Below are 27,507 nucleotides of genomic sequence, written 5' to 3' on the forward strand. Positions count from 1 at the left end.
ATAATCTTCTCTCGCAACCCTGCCACATTAGGCACACACAATCGGCTCTGGTATCTCAGTGCCCCGTCTTTTCCGATCCCAAAAGCCATACTTTTACACTGTTGAATGCTTTCTCTTAATCGTACTAAGATAGGATCTTCATATTGTCGTGCTTTTACCTCGGCTACCAAAGATGATTCTGATGTATTCTGTACAGTAACACCTCCGTCATCAGAGTCTAACAATCTGATTCTCATATTGGCTAGCTGATGAAGCTCTTTAATCAACCCCCATCTACCTGCCTCAATATGTACTAAGCTTCCCATTGATTTACGGCTGAGAGCGTCTGCCACAACATTGGCTTTACCGGGATGATACAATATCTCGACGTCGTAGTCTTTCAATAATTCAAGCCACCTACGCTGCCTCAAATTCAACTCTTTCTGCTTGAAGATGTATTGTAAACTCTTGTGATCTGTGTAGATGTCAACATGGACGCCGTATAAGTAGTGCCGCCATATCTTCAAAGCATATATTACTGCAGCCAATTCCAAATCATGGGTTGGATAATTCTTTTCATGCTTCTTCAATTGTCTTGATGCATAAGCAATCACATTCCCACGCTGCATCAATACGCACCCCAAACCTATACCTGAGGCATCACAATATACCACATAACCTTCTGTTCCTTCAGGAAGAGTGAGCACTGGTGCAGATGTCAATCGATTCTTCAGCTCCTGAAAACTACGTTCACAAGTGTCAGACCACTGGAATTTGGTAGCTTTTTGTGTTAACTTAGTCAATGGTGATGATATAGAGGAAAATCCTTCTACAAACCGCCTATAATATCCTGCTAGCCCTAGGAAGCTGCGGACTTCTGATGGTGTTGTAGGTCTCGGCCAATTCTTTACTGCATCGATCTTCTGAGTGTCGACACTAATACCCTCATCAGATATCACATGGCCAAGGAATGCTACTGAGTTCAGCCAGAATTCACATTTGGAGAGCTTAGCATATAACTTACGATCCTGAAGCGTCTGTAATACTATCCGCAAGTGGCCCGCATGTTCCGCCTCCGAACGAGAATACACTAGAATGTCATCAATGAATACAATCACGAACACATCAAGATAGGGCCTGAATATAGTATTCATGAGATCCATAAAAGCTGCTGGGGCATTTGTTAGCCCGAACGACATCACCAAGAACTCAAAGTGCCCATATCTTGTCCGGAAGGCCGTCTTTGGAATATCCTTCTCCCTAACCCTCACCTGATGATACCCTGAACGTAAATCAATCTTAGAGAAATACTTGGCACCCTGGAGTTGGTCAAACAGGTCATCAATTCTTGGAAGTGGATACTTGTTCTTTATAGTAGACTTATTCAACTGTCGATAGTCGATACACATCCGTAACGACCCGTCTTTCTTCCGCACGAATAGGACTGGTGCACCCCAAGGTGAAGTGCTAGGCCTAATAAAGCCCTTATCCAGCAAGTCCTTCAACTGCACCTTCAACTCTCGCAACTCTGCCGGGGCCATTCTGTATGGAGGAATAGAGATCGGTTGAGTGTCAGGCAACACATCAATGCTAAACTCAATCTCCCTTTCAGGAGGAAGGCCTGGGAGTTCATCTGGGAAAACATCTGGGAATTCGTTGACCACAGGGATTGATTGTAAAGTAGGCGGTTTCGCCTCCGCATCCCTAACGCGAACGAGATGATAAATGTAACCTTTTGAGATCATTTTCCTTGCCTTAAGATAGGAAATAAACCTACCTTTCGGTGTAGCAATGTTCCCTTTCCATTCAATGACGGGTTCACCCGGAAATTGGAACCTAACCATCTTCGTACGACAGTCAACATTTGCATAGCATGAGGCCAACCAGTCCATTCCCATTATCACATCAAAATCAACCATTTCTAACTCAAATAAATTTGTCGAGGTTTGACGACTACAAATCATCACAGTGCAACCTCTATATACCCTTCTAGCAATCACAGAATCTCCTATCGGAGTAGATACCGCGAGGGGTTTACTTATCAATTCAGGTTCAATGCCAAACTTATTAGCCACAAAGGGTGTAACATATGATAATGTAGATCCCGGATCAATCAACGCATATACATCATAAGAAAACACAGATATAATACCTGTAACAACATCTGGAGACGACTCGAGATCCTGTCGACCTACTAGAGCATAGGTTCGATTTTGAGCACCACTCGAACTCGGCACTGCACCTCTACCCCTACCACGACCTGTCGACTGCTGAAAACCCCGTGCTGGAGGTCGAACTGATGAGGAAGAACCAGACACAGATCCAGTCGGCTGAGCCATACCATCACCTCCTCTATTAGGACAATCCCGCATCATATGGCCAGGCTGTCCGCACGAATAGCATGCATCAGAACCTCGACGACACAGTCCAAAGTGGGCCTTGCCGCACTGATCACAATGTGGTGTTGGGGGTCTCATCTGAATAGTATCCCTGTGATGTTGCGAGCCAGATGCCCGTGAACTCTGACCTGGACCAGAATAGGATCGATCATATCGAGGCCTCTGAAACTGTGGAGGAGCACTAGCTACAGGTGGCGCCGAACTCCTCGAAAACTGTGGCCTGATGCGGCCTCTGAAGTCATCAGAATACCCTGCAAATCTCGCCCTCTTATGCTGGCCCCTATCCTGCTCCCTAACTGCCCTCTGCTGGCGCTTACGATCCTCTAGGGTCTGGGCATAAGCTTGAATACGGGAAATATCCATGCCCTCCACCAAGGAGGCTGTCGTACACTCATTTATCAGATGTGGTCCCAACCCATTCACGAACATATGCACCCTATCACTCATCTCGGCCACCATATGGGGAGCATACCTTGCCAAAGAATCAAACTGCATATTGTACTCTCGCACACTCATATTACCTTGTCTAAGGTTCAAGAACTTATCAGCTCTAGCTCGTCGTATCTCAACTGGCAAGTAGTGACGAAGAAAGGCCTCAGAAAATTCCTTCCACACAGCTGGAGGAGGGTTCGGACCCCTGGATCTCTCCCAACTATCATACCAGAGAACCGCTAAATCCCGTAACCGATAAGAAGCCAACTCTACTGCCTCTGTATCACTAACATGCATAACCCGAAGTGTACGATGAACCTGGTCAATAAAAGTCTGTGGGTCCTCCTTGGGGTCTGATCCGGTAAACACTGGAGGGTCTAAATTAATAAAATCACGAACTCTTGTACTAACTGGTTTCTCAGCAGCACCTGTATTCTGCCTCTGAGCCTGAGCAGCTACCAAGCTAGTCAATAACTGCAAAGCACTCCGCATATCCTGGTCTGGAGTGCCAGACGGAGGAACTGGAGGCGCTGGGTGCCTTCTAATATCCTCTGGAGGAGATGGAGTAGATGAGGTATGAGAGGGCATCTCACTTTGAGCCTCACTTTGTCCTGCTCTGACTTGGGGCACCTGACTGGTACCCTCTCCCGCTGCTGTATCAAGCCGTCTACTAATCGTTTGCTTCCTAGTCGAAGGCATCACTGAAAAAACAAGGTGAATATTAGAGACGAACACTTACGACTCAACTCTACGCACGATCTAGATTCAGGAAGAAGGTAACAACCCTAGATGTCATGTAGCCTCCTGATTATAAATGTGGCGCGCTACACATCCATAATCAAGACTCTACTAGACACGGCTCATAGACAACCCCTAGGACAGACTTGCTCTGATACCAAGTTTGTCACGACCCAAACTGAAGGGCCATGACTAGCACCCGACCACACTTGCCGAGCACCAACGTACATTTCATCTAACCTTCATTATTATCTTTTAGGGCTGACGAGATCAATATAAATGGTAGACCTAGATCATGGACAACCAGCAATAAAATATGACGGCATGAACATACATAGCAGGGGATGACCAGACAATCAAGAAACTACATATAAGGTATGAGCTACCACGCTACTATGAAAGACTATACAACAAAACTAGCCGACAAGGCATACCAAACTATACATGAGTCGACACCTGTCTATGAGCCTCTAAAGGAACATAAGTGCTGCAACATAGCCGGAACAGGGCCCCGACATACCCATAATGTCTATAACAAAAATGCATACCAAGACCAAGGCAAGTCCGGAGAAGGGATCTCGCCAATCACCGCTGAACTGGACAGCCTACTGTGGTGGGGGAGCTGCACCTGCCTGTCTATCAGGACCTGCAGCACGACATGCAGCGTCCACAAATAAAAGGACGTCAGTACGAATAAAGTACTGAGTATGTAAGGCAGGGAACCATAAATACGATCAGTAATGTAAGCAAGGATAGAGAATATACAACCTGTAACATCTTAGTACCTCTGAGGGCTACTTACATGAAATGCATGATACATATGTATAAATACATAAACCCTTAAAACATTCGCCTCTGTGGGCATCATCATCATCATATCGTACCCGGCCATAATAGGCTCGGTAAAAAAACGTACCCGGCCATCATAAGGCTCGGTAGAATCGTACCCGGCCACGTGGAGCTCGGTAAAACCCAACTGATCAGTGGTTGCACAATAGGTGCCGTACCCGGCCAACTATAGCGTGGCTCGGTAGAGTAAAATAGATACATATATATAATGCATGCTCGACTCATGGAATCACATTCTAAACCTTTTGGAGTGACGTAAGGTCGGTATCCTCTGTACACGTTATTAGGACTAACTCTTCACTATGAACCTTATAAGATTTAGGAAGTACGAACAACATTGATAACATAAGAATAAGAGAAGCAACATTAACATCAATCGTTCCATAAGAGGGAAAACAATGTAAGTACTGCTAGCTTCTAAGAGTAGAGTATCTTTGGAAGCTCGTTCATTACATTATGTACAATCAGAGTCGTGCAAAAGAAGGAAAGGGATAGCCTCACATACCTTGTATATACTGCCCCAATCTCAAGCTATGCAATTGTCAAAACTCCTTAGTCTACAATAAGAGAAACGATACTATCGTTATCATTTAAGCGTCATAACTATTATGTATCGACCACAACCTATTTTACGATGAAACGGACAACACCTCCCCTATATATATGACCTCACACCATTCAAAATAGTCACCAAACAGCCCAAACAACATCAATAATAAACATATTGAGCCTCCCAAAATAGTCCATACACAGCCTAATCACTCCATACATACGACGACCACCGTAGTCGTGTCAAACAACCTGGAAATGTTATGAATAACTATCAGCCCATAACCCTACATATATATGGTGTTTCTCCACACCCTTCCTCCTCCAAAACTCCACAAGATAGTAGTAAAATACGCAGCCCAACAACAACGCAAAACAGTCCACAAAACAATAACATTACTACCAAGCCTTTCGATATATATCTCACAAGTTCTAGCTTCAATGGCTTAGCCGCAACTTGGATAATCTTAAATACATATAGAGTAAGAGGTTCCTTACCTTTATACAGAAAGAACAACTCCAATTTGACCTTAAATTTCCATGAAATATCCCTCCAATGCTGCCACAACAACAAAAAAGCGAAACTAGCGATCAATTAGTGTTTTTCGGCACTAGAATCACTTTAGAAGGCTTGAAATCACCTAGGATTGATATTAAGAACATGAGGGAGTATTTACAGAACATAAACCCTTTAAAACAACCTCCCACACGAGCTGGAACGACACAAAAATGAGCAACAACAAGAAGAACAAGAGACTTACTAGCGCCACGGAATTCCCGACACTTGATTTGTGTTGTTTGCCCTTTTTTTGGGTCTTGAATCTTGAGAGAACCTTGAGAGGATGTTACTAGGGTTCTAAGGTCTGAAAATAGTGAGAAGAAATGACTTAAAACGGGTTGGAGGCATCCTATATAGGTCCAAATATCTTAAACCGCCTTAGTGGGCCCCATAGAGAGGTGCTTGGCGCAGTCTCGCGAAAACGCAAATATCTCTCTACTCCGAGATCGTATCGATGAACGGTTTAATGCATTGGAACTAGACTCATAGATATTTAATTTGGTTGGTAGATAACCCCGTAATTCCTTGTAAATTATGAGAAAAGATTAGAAATATTTGACCTAATGTTTAAGTAAAATTATGAACCTAAGTTGCGACAACTTTTGACGACTTTTGTTTTATAACTCGTTTGACTTCAAGACTTATGATACGGATATTATATGATTAAAATAGCTTAATAAATGACCTCTTGAGTGTATTAAGCACCGCTAGATTACCTGAAAATACGAGTTACAACATCCTTGGTTCGTTTAACTTCTAATACTGGTTAATCACCCTTATACACTCCTGTATCACTTAAGACCAATAGGATTGACTTCTTATCATCTCAAAGATAATTCCTTCTTGGATTTATGTTAACTAATATATGGCATGAACTAACACATGTGGATATGGGTTGTAACAAGTGGATACAATGAAATATATATAATACAGCGGGATACATTGAAATACAATGAGAAAAAAAGAAAGTGAATACAATGAAATACATGGAATACAACGAGACACATTGAATTACAATGTAAAGGGAACGAGAAAGATGGGCAGTAAGGGCGGAGAGGGACGCGGTGGTGGTACGATGGTCAACGGAGACGACACGGTTGTCACTGCCGGCGTAGCAAAGGGATTTATCGTGGGGGCGTTGAACTATATGCCCACCGCTTGCTAATATGCATATACTCTGAAAACCGAATTGAGGTCGGGGACTTAGAGAGGAAGTGTTTGTGCAAAGTTTATGACTTTGACAAGGAAATCACCATTGTAGCACTCATAAATAGAACCTACATGACTCAAACTAGGTAAGACTCTGTGTATAGATTTTCCATATAGATTCTTAATAAGCATTCTTTATGGAAGATCATACAGTCTTGGTCATTGAATCGCATCAATGAAGCGTCGATAATACCTTCCTAGACCTTGTTGTTTATACTAAAAGAGAACGCCAGGGGAAGGAGGAATAAATACATAATTGGAGGGGATCCGTGGTGGTAGACGACAGAGGTGGGTCAATTTAGGCGTAAATGGTGGCGGGGATCTGGTATGTTAGGGAACAAAGTGTGAGAGAGGAAGTATGGGATTTTATTTACACTGAGAAATTTTAATGGGATGGGGGAAGAGAATGGGATGTATCAAAGTAGAGAGAGAAAGAAAATAGTGTAACTGATTAGCGTATTTAGTGGCTTAGGGCTAGGAGGCAACCAAAACTAAATATTTTGTTATAAACCTTAAAAGGTATCTATAGAATATATCTTTTTTAAATGGTATTTATTTAAAATAAATAAGGTGTTAACCTTTGCTATATGAGGTAAAAATTCCAAGGTAAAAATCGGGGCATTTACATCTATACCCGCTTTTTGTGTCACGTTTTAACTTGTGCTCGCTTTGCAAACAAAATTGCAAGCGTACCCGCTTTTTTGCATAACTTCAGCATACGGGGCTGAAGTAGCAAAGGCAATCACACAAAACTTCAGCATTCTAGTAGCCGGGCCTGAAGTTCAGCTCTAGAGCTAAAGTTTTTATTTTGTAACTGGCGAACTTCAGCTCTAGAGCTGAAGTTTTTGTTTTGTGTAATGGGCGAACTTCAGCTCTAGATCTGAAGTTTTTGTTTTGTGGAATGGGCGAACTTCAGCTCTAGAGCTGAAGTTTTTGTTTGTAACTGGCGAGTTTTTGTTTTGTAACTGAGGCTGAAGTTTTTGTTTTTGTAGCTGGGGAACTTCAGCTTTAGAGCTGAAGTTTTTGTTTTAAAACAGGGGAACTTCAGCTCTAGAGCTGAAGTTTTTGGTTGTAACTCGCGAGTTTTTGTTTTGTAACTGGGGCTGAAGTTTTTGTTTTTGTAGCTGGGGAACTTCAGCTTTAGAGCTAAAGTTTGTGTTTTAAAACTGGGGAACTTCAGCTCTAGAGCTGAAGTTTTTGTTTGTAACTGACGAACTTCAGCCTTCTTAGAGTTGAACTTGAGCCTGTAGATCAAGATTCAGTGGCTAGAACTTAGTTTATGTGATAGTAACAGAAAAAGTTGCAGCTTTTTTTTCCAGAAAATGCAATATGTTTTGTTGGATTACATGGAAGATATTATACTTTATTCAATTAAATCCTTTATCCATTGTTTGGAGTGTTTGGTTGGGTCTGTATCTGAAATTTTATGGAGCAAACCGTACCGAATATTGCTTCTAAGTAACTGTTATTGTATAAATAACCGCCAAAACTGCTAAGTAAAGAGCAGAGCCAAATTATCAAATATTTGATGTATGAAGATTAATCCTCGACATTGCAGATTCTGAATAAAAAGATTTACTTGTGATAAACAGTCCAAGCTGAGTCATGGTCAATCTATAAAGGACTTTTTCTTGGTTCGGGTTTTTGGTCTAATGGTAAAAGCGCAACGTCATGACGTCGACAAAAGTCTGATATTTAGGTGGATACTAAGGCACAACATCCAAACTCAAAATCCTTCTCAATCCAATTAGTCTCTCAACCAAATCTGCTGCAGGAGAAGACAAAGAAAAAAGCTGAAAAGCTTTGAATTTCTTCTAATGGAACTATCGGATTGAGGGCGGATATAATTTTGAGGAGGAGAAGGAAGAAGAGAAAGAGGGCTGAAGTTGTTTAAAAAGTGGGTATAAGTTAAAAGTTTTTTAAAAAAATGGGTATAAGTTAAATGTGGGCGACCAAATAGGGCGCGGGGTGCAATTTTTACGTAAAAATCCCTATATATATTTGGATAAGCCCAATAATTCTAGTCCTAAATAAGCCCAATAAACGTTTTATTTGGATAAGCCCAACAAGAGTATTCCTATTTGGATAGGAGAATTTGGCATTGCATAACAACTTAGTCCAATAATTGGCGGAAAATGATCTATGTTTTAGCATTTGGCACACGTAGCCTAAATTTAACATTTAATGATCTTCTTTCTTTTCTAATGGTCCAACCATCAAAAATAGGCTTTTATTTCCTTTTTGTTTAGAATTCGAAAATCTTTCAAGATTTTCTCCCAAATCTCTACAATCTTTTTTCTAGATTTTTTAAATTATTTCTCACAAGCATTAAAAATGTTAAAAATTATAAATATAGTTTGTATATCCAAGTGTATAACACAAATAAATTTTATTTTTTGTATATCATACTGTATAACATGTTAAATAACATGTATACCAATATATACATCACAACTTTATTTTTCTTCTTTGTGTATATCAAAAATTATTTTCCTTCGGTAGTTGTCGATAATTTATTATTATCTTTATATCCAAGTGTATAACACAAAACTAATTATATTATTTGTATATCACATTGTATAATACATAATAAAATGCGTATAGCAAAATATATATCACAAATTTATTATCCTTCTTTGTATATATTAAAATGTATATCAAAAAATTGCTTTCCTTCTTGCATATACCAGTGTATAATATATAATTTCTTATGAATACATATATATGTTTGGACCTCGAAGAATTGTATGCCCATGTTAATTTGTCGCTCTATATTAGAGCTTCGCTCCTCTGTAGTTGATGGGTAATACTAGAGTTAATTCATCTGACAAAAATTGCTTAATTTGTGGAATTGTATGCACATGTAAACCAATGGTAAAGTTAATCCACCATTTTAATCTCATTTGGAATAGGGAGGGAGGGAGGGAGGGGGGACCAGGGAACAATAGAGGGAGGTAGCAAACAGTTAGGAGAATAAATAATAAAATATGGTAGTTTTTAGGATTTAGCTATATAAAATTTGGGGCTGCTTTTGCCAAAACCTAATATAAGGCTAAAAATTTACCAATTCAGTGTTGTCATCAGGTGTCATTTTTTCTTTGGATAGACCCAATAAGCCAAGTCCTATTTGGATTAGTTTCACTCCATCGCTCTGTCTCGCCACATCTATTTCCCTCCCCGCAGTGCGAAAATGGCGGTGTTATGCAATGCCATCCCTGCGTGTCCTGTTACGCATACTCTGAGAGTAACATCATCTAAAGTTGCAGTGTGTTCGAGCTCTCGAGTCTCAGTTCCTCAGCTTCATCTTTCCGATTCTCCCTTTGTCCCTGAGGTAGAATGTAACACCCCAAATGCTCCCTTGATTTCTCCGAGAAGAAAATAGTACTATTAAATTTAACGTTTGACATTGTTAGACTCTGAGAAATAAATGAAACATGATTACTTTTGGTTTTTCTGTGGATGTGTAGGTTAACAAGGCAGTTGATTCTTTGTCGAAAGAGTTCAGAGAAGTTGACAATTTAGTGGCTCGCAATACTGCCCGAGTTTTGAGAGCTTTCCAAAGGGTCAGGGTTGGGTCTCATGTAAGTTCTTATTTTCTAAAATTTCCTAAATTGTACTCACTCCGTCCCAGTCCCATTTTATGTGATCTTTTGATTTGGAAGTAATTTTTATGAAACTTATGGTATAAAAATAAGTCATAGATATTTGTGTGGCTATACATTACCTTAAAATAAATGAGAAGTTTAACAAACGTGAATAAACATGGCCTCTATTTTCAAAAGTGTGCTGAACTACATTATATTATTTACACTGCCCAGATTTCTAGAACTTGAGTTCATGTGGAATGCATTTCTATATTCTAAGTGCTCAGTGGAACACAGTTCTTTTACTGAACACAGGTGAAGAGAGAACATGGTCTCAACTAGTGAAATAACATTTAGTAGGTCTAAATGTAATAGTGGCAATAAGTAGGCACTCTATTTTGTCAGTACTAAAAATGTACCTGCATCAGCACTTTGGTGGTAGCACGGGCTATGGTCATGAAGAAGCTGGTGGACGTGAAGCCTTGGACGATGCTTTTGCAGAAATTTTTGGTGCTGAGTCTGCAATCGTTCGAGCACAGGTTCACAACTTTTTCTTCTTCTTTTTTTCCTCCTTTCATTTCCATGAAAAGGATGTGTTTTCTTAATATACTTACCCACTTCACCTTCAGTTCTTCTCAGGTACTCATGCTATCACTTGTGCGTTATTCGCTTTCTTAAGACCAGGGGATGAGGTACACTTATTTTATTCTTATTATCACCACAATGTTCTGTTTCATGAATTATTGTAGTCCAGAATACTGGTTAATGTTTCAAATGTTGGCAAGTCTTTTTATGAAAATGACGTGAAATCAACTTGCTTCAGCTGTTGGCGGTGGCTGGTGCACCTTATGATACTCTGGAGGAAGTTATTGGAAAAAGGGATTCTGGTGGATTGGGTTCCTTAAAAGACTTTGGAGTAGAATACCGGGAAGTCCCCGTAAGTTGCATTTATATGTTCGATATTAGCTCCACATGGTTTAACTGTTCCGAATTTAAGAATTTCCAACTTTGTTTGGACATTTCACAGCTTGCAGAGGATGGCGGGCTTGACTGGGATGCACTTAAAACATCTTTAAGACCTCATACGAAGTGTGCACTCATACAGAGATCATGTGGTTATTCCTGGCGTCGCAGTTTGAGTGTAACTGAGATAGGTCAGGCCATCAATATAATCAAGGTAAATCTCTCCACATCATGGCACTGATGGTAATGTTATTCTAAAACAACTCTCAAATATCTGGAAACAAAAAGGAGGATGCTGGAGAATTACAAGTTATTCATAGTATACTCTTTCTCAGGCATAAGATGCTCTGTCCTTATAATTGATCTTTGCCTGATGCTTGATGGTTTGTGTTTGTAGCGCTGGCATAGTTAGTTATTGATTTTTCTGCTCCACTTATCGGTGTTTGTGTATGCCTTTACATTTGCTATTTGTAAAGATAGTTCTACCTTCAATCTATTTTCTTTGATGCAGATGCAGAACCCAAGCTGCCTGGTCATGGTAGATAACTGCTATGGTGAATTTGTTGACGACATCGAACCTCCTATGGTGGTATATAAACTATTCTTATCCTTAAAGTTCTATTGCATGTTAGAAATGTCAGAAGTTGATTTTGACTGAGCAGGGTGCTGACCTAATTGCGGGCAGTTTAATAAAAAATCCTGGTGGGACAATTGCACCATGCGGTGGATATGTTGCAGGAAGAAAAAGATGGGTGGAAGCAGCAGCTGCCCGTCTCTCGGCTCCAGGACTTGGAGTTGATTGTGGCTCGATCCCTGGTGATATAATGAGAACTTTCTTTCAGGGTTTATACCTCTCACCTCAAATGGTTGGTGAAGCAATAAAGGTATCTCATTTCTGCTCCAGTTCCAATATGGTCATAATCTTTTCTTCTACCTCGCCTTGATATATGCATCTTGCAAACTCCTGTTGCAAGGGAAGCTTTCTGATAGCTGAAGTCATGGCAGCTAGGGGATATAAAGTGCAGCCACTTTGTCGGGTCAAGCGTCATGACACTGTGCAGGTTTGTCTGTGACAGCTTGCATTAGTCAAGGCATATACACGTCGTTGTGTTCCTAACTGGCGATTAATACCCTCTGTTTGCACACGAGGATATTCAATTTACTCCCACCATTCAATCTCACTTCCTTTCACTGAGCAATTAGAACAATCTTCATGTTTTATCTATAAAGTATATCCCATTGTCTAGTACATATTGGTGCTCTCAGAAGTGTGCCCATATTTTAAGGCACAGCTGAATTTTATTCATAAACGTGAAAGTGGACTAAGTTTTATTATGTTTCTCAGGCAGTACAACTTGGAAGCCGTGAGCATCTACTTTCCTTTTGCGAGGCTGTTCAGAGAAGTTCTCCTGTCAGTTCTTTTATCAGGCCTGTTGCAGGTGCGACTGCTGGCTATGCATCTGAGGTATGACCAGTTTTTTGGGAATGACAGTATGCTGTACTTGAAGGAAACTCTTCGACTTATTGTTAACACTGTACTGGAAATAAAATTATTGAACATGATAATTACTAATGTTATGACACAGGAACCAATATGTAACCATCATGGCTGAAAGCTCACAGAGAATTAGTTGTGGTAGGAATCTAATATGAGCACATACATACTTTTTGTAGCAGGAAACAATTTTGTCTTCTTGTATCTGCTTGGGTTCGTGGGGATCGTGGAAGATTAGAGAGATGTGACAATGAACCTTAAGCAAGCTCATCTCTATCCTAACTTTTGAGCTTGGGTAGTCTGTTTAATTTTGGGTCTCGGTTGATGTCTTCAATTATGTGGCACAAACTGTTGCTTGTATGATCTTTCAAATTGTGGTTTGGTGTGACTACTTGATTGTCTTGGTCTATCTACCTTATTTACCAGCTTGATTTCTCTTTTTTTCTTCTTCCCTGTGCTTCATTTGGATGCTTATGGTCTAGTTGATATATGAAGCACATGTAATGGGTTGTTTAGCAGAGTTTATAATCTTGAGCAACTCATCTCAGCCTATTTTTGAAATGTTATTCATGGAGTAGGTAATTTTTGCTGATGGAACCTTCATCGATGGAAGTACTAGCGAGCTCTCATGTGATGGGCCGCTAAGAGAGCCTTTCTCTGTTTTTTGTCAGGTAATACTCTGTCATTTCTTCCACCATTAATTAGTTTGCTATAGGAGTAATTAGTTATATGTTTGCTTATGTAGCTTATCATGTGGGAAAGAGGGAATTCGTCTTTTCAATGAATTCTAGGGAAGACTTAATTTTGATGTCACTTGAATTTCTAATTGCAGGGTGGCACTCATTGGACGCAGTGGGGACTAGTTTTGGGGGAGGTTTTGAAATCTCTATGAAACTTGGAAAGATTGTGCATTGGTGAAATACCCTTGGCAAAACTTCTTTGTTTTCACCAAGTTCCTCAAAGTCTTACCGACATGATGAATTGTGGCCTAAAGAGAATACATCAATTTTCTCTCATTTAGAGGTAATGATAACAATTTCCGATTTGCACAGCAGAAAAGCCTTGGTCTGCCAATGATGATAATTACTGGTTTGGTCTTCTATGAACTACGAATATGTGAAAGTCTGGAAAGATAACTATGATCATATGTACCCCTTGACTATGATATTTTCATGGCTTCACTGAGTATGATTATTCTATTTAAAAGATTGCCTTTAATGATTGTCAGATTATGGACACTCATCCCATCAAGCCAGAGAATGATAACATGTGGTCCACATTGTCTTATCGTATGCAAGACGCAAAGGAGGTGAAGTCTGTTGCTCCGCCATGGAAATTAGAACAAATCTGGCGTAAGCACTTGTTAGTCTCAGTATTAATGTTTTGGTCAATACTGTTGAAATGTCAAATATTTCAGCTTCCCACATCGGTGGGTTAGCAATAGTTGGGGGATTTTCCCCTATAAAAGAAGGCTTAATGTTTAGGATTCAAACACACCTCTCATTTGCCTTCTCATTTGTTTAAGGCATTTGTATCTTCTCTCTTTAGTATTATTTCACTTGTATTTTTGAAGTGAAATAAAATATTGGTTGTGTCCGAGGAGTAGGCAAAATTAGCCGAACCTCGTAAATTCTGGTGTTCCCTTTATTATTACTTTATTGTCTTATTTATTATTTGGTGGCTGTCATAATTTTTGGTATAGTAGTTGTGACTTATTCACACTATATACATTTGGCTTCCGCAACAATTGGTATCAGAGCCAAGGTACTGTCTAAGTATGCTCTGTGGTTGCAGCATAGTCTGATCTTCCACATCAGAAAAGATTTATCTTGGTAACTGAGTCAAGGTTCTGTCTGAGTATGCTCTGTGGTTGCAGCTTAGTCTGATCTTCTACATCAGAAAGGAAATAATCTTGATTTGTGTCGTCAGCTATTAAATAATATTTGTGTCAAATATGGGAGACAATAAACAAGAAGAATCTACATCAAGTGTCAACAATACGTCATCATTGGCATCTTCGCTTATGACAAGAATTGTGTCAAATGCGAAATTTGCGGTAGAAATTTTTGACGGGTCCGGACATTTTGGGATGTGGCAAGGCGAGGTTCTAGATGTCCTTTTTCAACAAGGGCTAGATCTGGCCATTGAAGAAAAGAAACCAGATGTTATTGGAGAAGAAGATTGGAAGATTCTCAACCGTGTTGCTTGCGGTACCATTCGATCCTACCTTGCTAGAGAGCAGAAATATCCATACACAAAGGAAACTTCTGCAAGTAAATTATGGAAAGCACTGGAGGATAAATTTTTGAAGAAAAACAGTCAAAATAAATTGTACATGAAGAAGAGACTGTTTCACTTCACCTATGTTCCTGGTACCACGATGAATGAACATATCACCAGTTTCAATAAGTTGGTCACAGATTTGCAAAATATGGATACAACTTATGATGATGGTGACTTGGCCTTGATGTTGTTGGCGTCACTTCCTGATGAGTACGAGCACCTTGAAACTACTCTACTCCATGGAAATGACGAAGTTTCTCTCAGAGAAGTTTGTTCGGCTTTGTACAGCTATGAACAAAGAAAGCGAGAAAAACAGAAGGGCGGAGAAGGAGAAGCACTATTTGTGAGGGGTCGTCCTCAAAATCAAACGAGGACAAAGAAGGGAAGATCCAAGTCAAGATCCAGACCCAGCAAAGATGAATGTGCCTTTTGTCGAGAAAAAGGGCACTGGAAGAAAGACTGTCCGAAGTTGAAGAATAAGGCCAAACATAACAATGGAAAGGCCATTATGGATTCAAATGTAGCTGATTGTGATGATTCAGACTTCTCATTAGTTACAACAGAGTCATCAACATCATCAGACATATGGTTGATGGACTCGGCTTGTAGCTATCATATGTGTCCCAACAGGGACTGGTTCGTGGAATTTCAAGAAGGAGAATATGGAGTCATCCACACAGCGGATAACAGCCCTCTTACCTCATATGGCATTGGTTCAATACGATTAAGGAACCATGATGGAATGATCAGAACATTGATAGATGTTCGATTTGTACCGGATTTGAAGAAGAATCTCATCTCTGTAGGAGCCCTAGAATCAAAAGGGTTCAAAATCATTGCAGAAAATGGAGTGATGAGAGTATGCTCCGGTGCACTAGTGGTAATGAAGGCTAATCGGAAGAATAATAATATGTACTCGCTATCGTGGCAGTACAGTTATTGGGACAACGACAGTGACATCCAGTGACGACAAAGAGGCAGAAGCAACCAAGCTATGGCACATGCGCTTGGGACATGCTGGAGGAAAATCCTTGAAAACTCTATCAGATCAAGGATTGTTAAAAGGAGTAAAGACTTGCAACTTGGAGTTTTGTGAGCATTGTGTCAAAGGGAAACAGACAAGGGTTAAATTTGGTACAGCGATCCATAATACTAAAGGCATTTTGGATTATGTACACTCTGATGTTTGGGGTCCTTCCAAAACACCTTCATTGGGTGGGAAACACTATTTTGTAACCTTTGTTGATGATTTTTCCCGAAGAGTGTGGGTGTATACAATGAAAAGCAAAGATGAAGTGCTGAGAATTTTTCTCAAATGGAAGACGATGGTGGAGAATCAAACAGGCAGGAGGATCAAGTGTATTCGCACAGACAATGGAGGTGAATACAAAAATGATCATTTCAATAAGGTCTGTGAAAATGATGGCATCGTCCGACACTTCACTGTTAGACATACACCACAACAGAATGGAGTGGCAGAACGTATGAACCGGACCTTGCTGGAGAAGGTACGGTGTATGTTGTCCAATGCTGGCTTGGGCAAAGAATTTTGGGCTGAGGCAATTACATATGCATGCCACCTCATTAATCGTCTACCATCTGCTGCTATTGATGGCAAGACACCATTTGAAAAATGGTATGGAAAGCCTGCTGTAGATTATGACTCTTTGCACGTGTTTGGCTCAACTGCATATTATCATGTGACAGAGTCAAAATTGGATCCAAGGGCAAAGAAGGCTATTTTTATGGGAATTACTTCTGGAGTCAAAGGATATCGCTTATGGTGTCCTATGACAAAGAAAGTAATATTCAGCAGGGATGTTACCTTTGATGAATCTGCTATGGTAAATAAGGTAACAGAAGATACCAAACAAAATGAAGGTGCTTCTAAGCAGGTGGAGTTTGAGGGAAAATTTATTTTTCCTACACAAGAAGCAGAGGAGGAAACAAATGAAGATTACCCTCTGGAAGGAGAGCCAGTAGAGGAGATTCCAACTCAGGAACCTCAACAACAACTTGAATCAATAGCAACCAGCAGGCCAAAAAGAACAATAACGAAACCTGTTCGTCTCATAGAGACGGTTGCTTGTGCAACCTCAATTGTAGCTGATGATGTTCCTACTACTTATAAAGACGCTGTCCAAAGTTCAGAAGAAGATAAGTGGAGGATTGCCATGAATGATGAAATACAGTCCCTTCATCAGAATCATACATGGAGATTGGCCAATCTCCCGAAGGGAAAGAAAGCAATTGGGTGCAAATGGGTATTTGCAAAGAAAGAAGGATTTCCTAACCAAGTAAATGTTCGCTACAAAGCAAGATTGGTGGCCAAAGGATATGCTCAAAAGGAGGGAATTGATTACAATGAAGTGTTTTCTCCAGTTGTAAAACATTCCTCCATTAGAATTATGTTGGCTTTGGTAGCACAATTGGATTTGGAACTAGTTCAGATGGATGTAAAAACTGCATTTTTACATGGAAACTTGGAGGAGGAAATCTACATGACTCAGCCAGAAGGATTCAAAGTTGCTGGAAAAGAAAATATGGTATGCAAACTTGAAAAATCGTTGTACGGATTGAAACAATCTTCTAGACAATGGTACAAGCGATTTGACGAGTTTATGTTGCGGCAAGGGTACAAGAGAAGCAAATACGATCATTGTGTGTATTTGCACAAGCTTAAAGATGGTTCCTTTGTATATCTTCTCCTATATGTTGATGATATGTTGATAGCTTCCAAGAATTCGGAAGAAATTGATAAGTTGAAGATTCAACTGAAGAAGGAGTTCGAGATGAAGGATCTGGGTGAGGCAAAGAAAATTCTTGGCATGGAGATAATTAGAGATAGACGTTCAAAGAAACTCTGTTTATCTCAGAAAGAATATTTGAAGAGAGTACTACAACGTTTTGGCATAGATGACAAGACTAAGCCAGTTAGTACTCCACTTGCTCCCCATTTTAAGCTAAGTACTACTATGTCGCCAATGGATGAAGCTGAACGAGAGTATATGTCAAAGGTACCATACGCAAATGCTGTTGGTAGCTTGATGTATGCAATGGTTTGCACAAGGCCTGACATTTCACAAGCTGTTGGAGTTATTAGCAGATATATGCACAATCCAGGGAAGGAGCATTGGCAAGCTGTGAAGTGGATTCTACGGTATATTCATAATACTGTAGATGTCGGGTTAGTTTTTGAGCAGGAAGACAATCAGTCTGTAGTTGGATATTGTGACTCAGATTTTGCGGGTGATCTGGACAAACGAAGATCAACTACTGGTTATGTGTTTACTTTTGCAAAGGCACCAGTTAGTTGGAAGTCTACTTTGCAGTCAACAGTTGCTTTGTCTACAACAGAGGCAGAGTACATGGCTATTACAGAGGCTGTGAAAGAGGCAATTTGGCTTCAAGGATTGCTAAAGGAGCTTGGTGTTGAACAAAAAGGTATCACAATTTTTTGTGATAGTCAAAGTGCTATTCAATTAGCGAAGAACCAAGTTTATCATGCAAGGACGAAGCACATTGATGTTCGGTATCATTTTGTACGAGAAATCATAGAAGAAGGTGGAGTCACGGTGAAGAAAATTCATACTACGGAGAATCCTGCTGATATGCTGACAAAGGTGGTGACTGCGGTCAAGTTTCAACATTGTTTGGATTTGATCAACATTGTTGAACACTGAAGATTGAAGATGAAGACACAACCAAAATTTGTTATAGAGAGAAAATTGAAGACGTGGAATTTTTGCCAAGGTGGAGATTTGTTGAAATGTCAAATATTTCAGCTTCCCACATCGGTGGGTTAGCAATAGTTGGGGGATTTTCCCCTATAAAAGAAGGCTTAATGTTTAGGATTCAAACACACCTCTCATTTGCCTTCTCATTTGTTTAAGGCATTTGTATCTTCTCTCTTTAGTATTATTTCACTTGTATTTTTGAAGTGAAATAAAATATTGGTTGTGTCCGAGGAGTAGGCAAAATTAGCCGAACCTCGTAAATTCTGGTGTTCCCTTTATTATTACTTTATTGTCTTATTTATTATTTGGTGGCTGTCATAATTTTTGGTATAGTAGTTGTGACTTATTCACACTATATACATTTGGCTTCCGCAACAAGCCAGAGAATGATAACATGTGGTCCACATTTTCTTATCGTATGCAAGACGCAAAGGAGGTGAAGTCTGTTGCTCCGCCATGGAAATTAGAACAAATCTGGCTTGATGGACACTCATCCCATCAAGCCAGAGAATGATAACATGTGGTCCACATTGTCTTATCGTATGCAAGACGCAAAGGAGGTGAAGTCTGTTGCTCTGCCATGGAAATTAGAACAAATCTGGCGTAAGCACTTGTTAGTCTCAGTATTAATGTTTTGGTCAATACAAGTTGTTTCTCAGAAAAGGAATGAAAAAAATTGCATGGAATTTCAGAGGCACAACCATGAGTTTCAAAGAGGAAAATGAGGGTAGGTTTCCCCTCTTTCGATGTGCACGAGAAGATATGGTTAGAAAATTCTGTAGATTCCTGAAAGTAATAAATTATATTCTTCCTGACAAAACATGCATGATTTTACTAGGTGCTCAAATACTTGCAATGATTTTCAATTCATTGTTTATGGGTAATCCTAAAAGGATAATGAGAAATGATTAGCAGAGCTAGGAGCACTGGTGTTGTTTATCATACTGTTATAATTTAATTACTCTGTACCATGTTTAGCTCATTATGCTTTCACGTGACTGCTACTTTAAAGGTTTCACCTACTTCCTTCCGTGTAATTATTTCTTTTGGTCCTATATCCAAAGGTTGGGCTTGTAGCATGAAGCAAAGCAAATGGACTATGGAAATGGAGCCGTGGTCAAGTTTTGCCCAGAACATCATAACATCCACTTAATCACACATTGATGTAAATTTCTCTCTCATCAATATGCTCAAATGTTGGTGTCACTTGGATGGAGGAATTCATAAACTTGTTCACAGGAAAGATGATCAATTTTATTGTCTAGCTTGCTGTTCATGTTTTGTATGTTCTTTGGTGTAAATCACGCATCGTGGTGTTTTTGCTCTAGCTTCCTGCATCAATGACTGCCTATTTTCCGCCTAGTAAATATAGATGAACATGAGTTTAGTTCAAGATTCATTTTTTTTTAAAAGTATTAGTCTTTCTTATTTGGAGCTATTATGGAAGCTTCTTATTTTGTATTGTAGTCCAGTCTAAAATTGTTGAGCTGATGCCTAGAGATACCCTACTTAGTCCGATGTCGTGTATTCCTATGAATTGGCTTTGTTGATTAGGTATTATGGTAATCGGCAGGTCAATTTTAGAGTTGTCTCCGAAGCTGTTCTGGAATGTGAAATCAACGTGACAAGTGTTTTAAAGTTTCTTCTTTGTCACTAGGTTCAGTTTGGCACTACCACGTATTTATTAAATTTTGGTATGTCATTGTCTCGGAGGTGTATCCTTCTGCCATTATGGGCACTAGCGACCATTGATTGCTAGGCATTTACTGCTGCACAGGACACTGAATTTAGCGATGTTAAAGGCGTGGAAGATACTCCAATAACCCAATCAATCCTTTTTGTTTTTCCAACCCATAACCCATTCCTTCACTATAGGATGATCATGTCCATTTCTCTTACTAGTACTTAATATCTCCCTCCTCATCCATCCCCCCACACATACACAAATTTCTTTGGGTCTCCATATGAAATATTGGATTTTAGTAAAGTTCACCACAAAGATGCGGTTGGCCGTGTGGATGACAAGATGCGGGAAGCGAGGCTCAGATGGTTCGGGCACGTGCAGAGGAGAAGTATCGATGCTCCAGTGAGGAGGTGTGAGCGGTTGGCCGTGGTGGGCACGAGAAGAGGTAGAGGGTGACCTAAGAAGTATTGAGGAGAGGTGATCAGGCAGGACATGGTTCGTCTGCGGATTTCCGAGGACATGACCCTTGATAGGAAGGAATGGAGGACTAGCATTAGAGTTGTAGGATAGGGGTAGTGGAGCTTTCCTTACTGCATGCCGGGGGTGAGGCGGGGTTGGATTAGGGTTGATCTTAGATGATTTACAGTTTATGTTGAACCCACACTATTCTTGTTGTTTATCTTAGATTCCTTAGACTCTGGTTACTGTTATTGCATGTCATTCATCTTTTGATTTTTATGCTTCTGTTACTATAATGGTTTTTACTGGAGTTACTAATGAATTCTCTTTTCTTTTCTTGTTTTCCTTGTTTTTCTTTATTTTCGTCGTTCTGAGCCGAGGGTCTATCGGAAACAACATCTCTGTCCTACCGGGGCAGGGGTAAGGTCTGCGTACACATTACACTCCACAGATTCCACTATGTGGGATTTTACTGTGTAGCTGTTGTTGTAAAGTTCACCACAAAGAGCAAAAGCCAAAATCCTTTGGAATTGCAGTAAATGAACAATACAACGAGCCAACCTCCCCTCAGAAAAAAGTAAATTACAAAACGCTTTACGTGTGTCAGAACCGTGGGGGTCGGCAACTATGGACCCTCCGACAAGGTCGGATCGGACCGTGCATGACCACGTGGTTTGTTGAGAATTTCTATGCCGCGTGTTAAACGTTCTTCTAGTATTGGACCCATTAGTTCCAAGCAAATTCGATTAAACTCGCTCTGTTCAGAAAAAAAGGTATAGAGTAGGCATTTTAACCAATCATTGAACACGTAAATATTATTTTGACATATAAAAATTAATGTTCATATTCACATTGAATATTCAATATGTTGATATTACTGGTCTCAGCTGTATCATAGTTTCATGGGGCTAGTTTTCTCATCTTTTCTAAAGTTTTGAAAATTAGGAAAGGCAGGTAGCCCACAAATTGAGAAAATTTGAGGTAACTTTTTATAACTTTGTCAAAGGAAAATGGCATTTAGAAAGAGTTAACCATATTGAGTATTTACTCCAAATAAATAAATGTAAGATATATGTTTTATTATTTAATCATGATTAAGCGATAGCATGTGATTTTACTTTAATTTTTAACTATTAGGGTCAAATTGGAATAAATATTTATTTACTAGCCGCGCAGGAGGAGAGTGAATTAATTTTTAGCATCATAATATGAGAAACTCAACGTGGCGACTGGTGTGTGAATAAGTAGTCGTGTACTCGTTAACAGACTTGTACGATTTACAGGGTCTGTTTTGGTTGGTGGTGTCCAATTTAATTCACTCTCCAAGAATCCCAACTAGTTCTTCATTGCATTTGACGCCCACAAACTCGGTAAGTACTTGTCCCTCTCTTTCTTCTCTCTTCTTTAGCTCCCTCCTTTACATTCATTGGTTATGGGGTACCTTTTTTAATGTTGAAATCATTATGTATTTTGTTCGATAATCATAAAAAGTCACTTATGTGGAGAATATTACGTACTTGTTTAGATCACAATATTATTGAAAGAACATATATTTACCTAAATGCTGTTTCAGTTCTTCAGTGGAGCAGCTGCTTCTTAATGTTTGAAGCCTCAAATATCAGAAGCAAATACATGATTGTAACTTCATCTTGTTCTTGAGCCAAAGACCCAAAGTTAATCATCCGTACTAGTAATACTACGATGCTTTGGATTCCCCCTCTTTTTTTCCTTTTTTGTAGTTAGGACTAAGTGGTGATATCAACAAGTAATCTTTCTTTTTATCTTTCCCCTTACCTTTAACTCTTATGCTTAAGCTAAGTAACAGATTTATTATAGAACTGGGGCCTTTTTGAAAGCAAAGCTGGGTAGTTCCTGCAATTAATTCTCAGTTTAATTTCCATCATAAGTTCATCTGGGAATAAGGAGTGACAGTATAATTGTGTTAAAACCTGACTGGTATGAGAAGTCAGATTGGTTGTTTGGGTTTGTTAATTGTTGCAAGTGTGAAACGTCCCTTTATTTCGACAAGGAGTGAAGGTCGAGGAATAGAAATGGAAGTTGGTGGATTGAATTGAATAATGGTGGTTGATCAATAGTATCAGCATATATAAATGAATTCTGGGTAACTTTGAAAATTACAATTTTGTATATTAATGAAATTGATTCAGGAACATGCTTTATTATTAACTGATATTACCCATAACTCAAAAGTACTTGATTTCATTAATTTCTTAATGACAACCGAAATTTCAGACTCGGACATTCTTCATCGTCAAAAGATCCAGCATAAGCTCCTGACATTTACTTGTCTTTTGTTTGTTGGACGTATTGTTAAGTGAGATGGGATCTGTAGATAATGAGTATAGACCACAATAGGACTATAGGAGTCTGTATATTCCGTTTGTTTGGTGTTTGCATATTCGTCTGATTTAGTATGACATGAATATTAAGGACTATTTTGTCCACCTCAATTTCTACACTATTTTGCTTTAAACCTGAAATCACCTGTGTACTTCAGAGGATTTTTTCACTTGAGGATTCCCATGAAAAAGTCATAATGCTCCAAATCATATTTCATACAAAGCACCTCCATTTTATGTGAACCAAAAATAAGAAGTCACAGAGGATATCCTTTTTATTCTCAGACAGTCACAGTCCTGATAAGTCTTAACAACACCGTGCAGGTCTTGATCTTGATATTCTCATTGGCTAGCTACGAAGATGGAATTAGATCTTGGGCAAGTCACACTGATAGGATCCACTGATTGGCTAGCTAAAAAGATGGAATTAGATCGTGGGAAAGTCACACTGATAGGATGCACTATATGTCTCATGCTGACTATGCATTTCAGTATACAGCTAGTGACAGAGCATTTTATGTCATGGAAGAAGCCTAAAGAGCAAAAGGCCATAATCATCATCGTCCTCATGGCACCCTTGTATGCTATTGACTCCTTCATTGGGCTGATTGATTTCATGGGAAGCAAACCCTTTTTCACTTTCTTGGATTCTGTCAAAGAATGTTATGAAGCAATTGTAAGTCAATATGTAGCTAACTTACCCACTGAGCTCTGTTCTTATCAGTTGTATAATACTAGAGATTCTTTACTCACTTCTGTTCTAAGTGATACAGGTGATGGCTAAGTTCCTGGCATTGATGTACACTTACTTGAACATATCCATAAGCAAAAACATAGTCCCTGATGAAATTAAGGGAAGACAGATTCACCACTCATTCCCAATGACACTCTTCCAGGTAAAATATGTAAACTTGGTGTAGTGAAAATTAACACTGCATTCTCATGAGAGAAAATTTGTGATATTGCTGGCTAAAATCACGAACTTTTTATTCTGCAAGCTGTATTAGTTGAGTATACTGTTAAGCACAAAGTTCACTATTTCAACTATTTGCGCCTACAGCTAGGTGAGATTTAGTTGCTTAGTAATATTACAAAGCCAAATTATTGTTACTGTATGCTAAGCTCACAGACTCAGAGGATAGGCATATAAGTGTGCTGCCTCATTTTTTGCCCCCTTTCAAAAGTATCATGCCTCTCTGTATATGTTTTCTTGTACCCAGTCACTAGCTAACTGTTTTATCACTGCAGCCTCACACTGCTCATTTGAACCATCATACGTTGAAGCTTCTCAAGAACTGGACATGGCAGTTTGTTGTGATTCGTCCTGTATGCTCCATCTTAATGATTGTTCTACAACTTCTCGGAGTGTACCCTAGTTGGGTTAGCTGGACCTTTACCATGATCTTAAACATATCCGTTTCACTGGCTTTGTATTCTCTTGTGATTTTCTACCATGTCTTTGCAAAAGAGTTGGCACCTCACAAGCCACTAGCCAAGTTCCTGTGTGTCAAAGGAATTGTCTTTTTCGTTTTCTGGCAGGTACTCCTCTCATCTTTTCTTACAGCCTTATCTTTTGCTTTCTTGTAAATTACATATTGGAGTTCAGTTTTGCTGTTACTTTCTTATTGAAAGGATATTGTTCATGCCTGTGGGACCCTGAATTGTTGATTAGACATGTTCTATATTTTCAATATCCTAATGGTATTAAAATCAAACCATTAGTAAGTTTCAAAAAAAAAAAAAATCAAACCATTAGCGCGCAATTACTTTATGGAGTGGCTTTTACATTAAATTTTCTTATGCTTAGTCTTGAAAATATTAAACTTCATACCACTTTGCAGGGTATTCTGCTTGACATTCTTGTAGCACTAGGCATAATCCGATCTCAACATTTCTGGCTTGATGTGGAGCATATTCAGGAAGGTATTCAGAATGTACTAGTGATTGTGGAGATGGTTTTCTTTGCTATTTTTATGCGTCATGCATACAGTGCTGCACCATATCGCCAAGAAGCTGTTACAAGTTCAGGAGATAAAAAGAAAGAGTGATAATGCAACATGTATCGTTGTGAAAATCATCTTCAGATATCTGTCTCTTCTTCCTATTCCTTGTATGTCATCTTGAACTTGCTTGTTGATGTACACTAGATTCTTCTATTAAATAAAATGTATCCTCAATGGAGTCATAAGCATGCAGAAATTGATGGAGTATGTAGAACTAGTGTTTTATCATCAGGCAGTATAGTTGTACCTTACACCTATTTCAAGATATGTAGAAATGGAAAAAGATCTTATTAGAGCTAGACAGATCGACTAGAATATATTGTGAGACAGACTTAGAACAGAGAAGCATATGAGCTGGTAATTCTTTTCTTGTCAAGAAGACTATAAAAGCCAAAATAAACCTGATATTCTAAATTTCTCGTGCAATATAAAATCTTGTGATAAACAAGTCAAAAAGGTAAATATATCTCATCATTGCGATGCTCTTTATGCGCGCATTATGTCAAGAATGGTAACCGTTTATTTCATACTATTCTTAAATACAATGAATTAAAGATGTTGTTTATATAACATATACAAAGGATCTATACTTGGAAGGTAATAACTACTGTACATAAGTTTAGTCTATGATCTTGGAATCTGTAATTGGAGACAAATAAGAAGGAATCCCTGTCATCTCTCCCTAAAATTGCTGCACAAATCTTTTGTTACAACTCATGCCAGCATCCCCCTCAAGTTGGTGCATAGATGTCTTCAATACCCAACTTGTCTAATGAGTTGTAGAAAACCTTGCTTGATACTGCCTTGTAAGAATGTCAGCCAACTGATCTTCTCACTTTACAAATGGGAATTGAATTATTTTATCTTCGAGCTTTTCCTTGAGAAAATGTCGGTCCACTTGGACATGTTTTGTCCTGTCATGTTGAATTGGATTCTCTGCAATCTCTATGGCTGTTTTTTTTTTTTTTTTTTTTTTTTTTTTTGAGAAGGTAACAAGTTTTATAAATTAAGTAGAAAAACCTTTAGCATAAAGATTATGCTGAAGGTTAAAGATAGTTACAAGACCCTCGAAAAAGAGCAAAAACGCAAACCCAGACTTGTGGTAGTTACAAAGACCCAATAATATCCACTATAGACTCTACATCCTCTACCAAAGCTTCTTTACGCCAAAAGTGAAACAAAAATATACAATTTGTCTTGATCTTCTGTTCAGTGTTAGCTCTATCTTCAAAGCATCTTCAATTTCTCCCCAACCAAATTGTTCACCAAATACATGCTGGGATCAACCTCCACCAATGCTTCTGCCTCAGTAGAATACTTGGGTCATTTCAGCAAGCTAACATTTCTGCAGTTGTCCTAGGTATTGCCCATTTCACATCTTTCATACTCATGAAAAGATACCACATCATTCCAGAAAGAAGTTTTATTGCCATTCCCCACTTTGATACTAACATTGCTGATAAATCCTGGCCATAAATTTCTAATTGACTTCCATACACTTACACCATAGGGTCCAGAAGCTCCTGCTGTACACTACAGCACCTTCCATCTGCCCCATATTTTTCACAGATAACCTTCCTCCATAAAGCTTGATCCTCCAGAGAATATTCTCCATAGCCACTTCATAAGTAAACTCTTGTTATGTTGTCTCAAATTTTTGATTCCCAAACCTCCATCCCTCTTGCATTTTAGCAAAGTGCTCCATTTTACCAAATTGTAGGCATTCTTCTCCTTTTTCCCTTGTATGAATTTCCTCCTTTAAAGCATCCAGTCTTTTCTCAATTTTTACAAGAATTGGGAAAAGAGACATCATGTAAGTAGGAAGAGCATCTAGCACACTATTGACTAAAGTAATCCTCCCTCCCAGAGAAAGATAATTTCCTTTTCATAGAGCAAGTTTCTTTTCACACCTCTCCAGCACCTCATTCCATAACTCCTGGGATCTATTTTTTGCTCCCAAGGGCATCCCCAAATATGTTGTTGGGAGATTTCCCACTTGACAGCCTAGCATGGCTGCTTTGTTATCGCAAACAGAGTCATTGTTGAACCAGATGAATAACCAATCTCTTTTATTAACTCTTTCAACCAAAGAAGCTCACAAAGTCCTCTAGCCACGCCTCTAGATTCAGCCTCTGCACTAGACAATGGACTACCTTTTGCTTCTTACTTCTCCAAGAGACTAAGTTTCCACCAACAAAAGTGAAATATCCTGATGTTGATTTTCT

General features: G+C 39.1%; 2 protein-coding genes across 4 annotated transcripts; both read left to right on the plus strand.

Moving 5' to 3' along the window:
- The first annotated feature begins 9,766 nt into the window (after nt 1–9,766).
- LOC104246361 (uncharacterized) lies at nt 9,767–21,256 on the plus strand. Its single transcript, XM_070150644.1, has 14 exons — nt 9,767–10,045; nt 10,182–10,295; nt 10,727–10,837; nt 10,928–10,990; nt 11,122–11,235; nt 11,326–11,475; nt 11,773–11,850; nt 11,924–12,145; nt 12,236–12,322; nt 12,607–12,726; nt 13,335–13,427; nt 13,589–13,779; nt 13,985–14,108; nt 19,841–21,256. Exons 1-12 carry the CDS (start codon nt 9,905–9,907, stop codon nt 13,646–13,648), a joined length of 1,353 nt encoding a protein of 450 aa, XP_070006745.1. The 5' UTR covers nt 9,767–9,904; the 3' UTR covers nt 13,649–13,779; nt 13,985–14,108; nt 19,841–21,256.
- Nucleotides 21,257–22,160: 904 nt separating this feature from the next.
- Nucleotides 22,161–25,581, plus strand: LOC104245575 (uncharacterized). Of its 3 annotated transcripts, none has more exons than XM_009801196.2 (5): nt 22,161–22,289; nt 23,604–23,955; nt 24,053–24,175; nt 24,528–24,818; nt 25,121–25,581. In XM_009801196.2, the coding sequence occupies exons 2-5, from the start codon at nt 23,641–23,643 to the stop codon at nt 25,325–25,327; spliced, it is 936 nt and encodes a 311-aa protein (XP_009799498.1). In that variant the 5' UTR covers nt 22,161–22,289; nt 23,604–23,640; the 3' UTR covers nt 25,328–25,581. The 3 variants fall into 3 exon arrangements, with proteins under 3 accessions (XP_009799498.1, XP_009799499.1, XP_070006746.1); XM_009801197.2 differs by lacking the exon at nt 22,161–22,289 and adding an exon at nt 22,300–22,609; XM_070150645.1 differs by lacking the exon at nt 22,161–22,289 and adding an exon at nt 22,352–22,592.
- Nucleotides 25,582–27,507: the final 1,926 nt, after the last annotated feature.

This window comes from Nicotiana sylvestris, chromosome 7 (genome assembly GCF_000393655.2).
Source record: "Nicotiana sylvestris chromosome 7, ASM39365v2, whole genome shotgun sequence".
NCBI classification, from domain to species: Eukaryota; Viridiplantae; Streptophyta; class Magnoliopsida; order Solanales; family Solanaceae; genus Nicotiana; species Nicotiana sylvestris.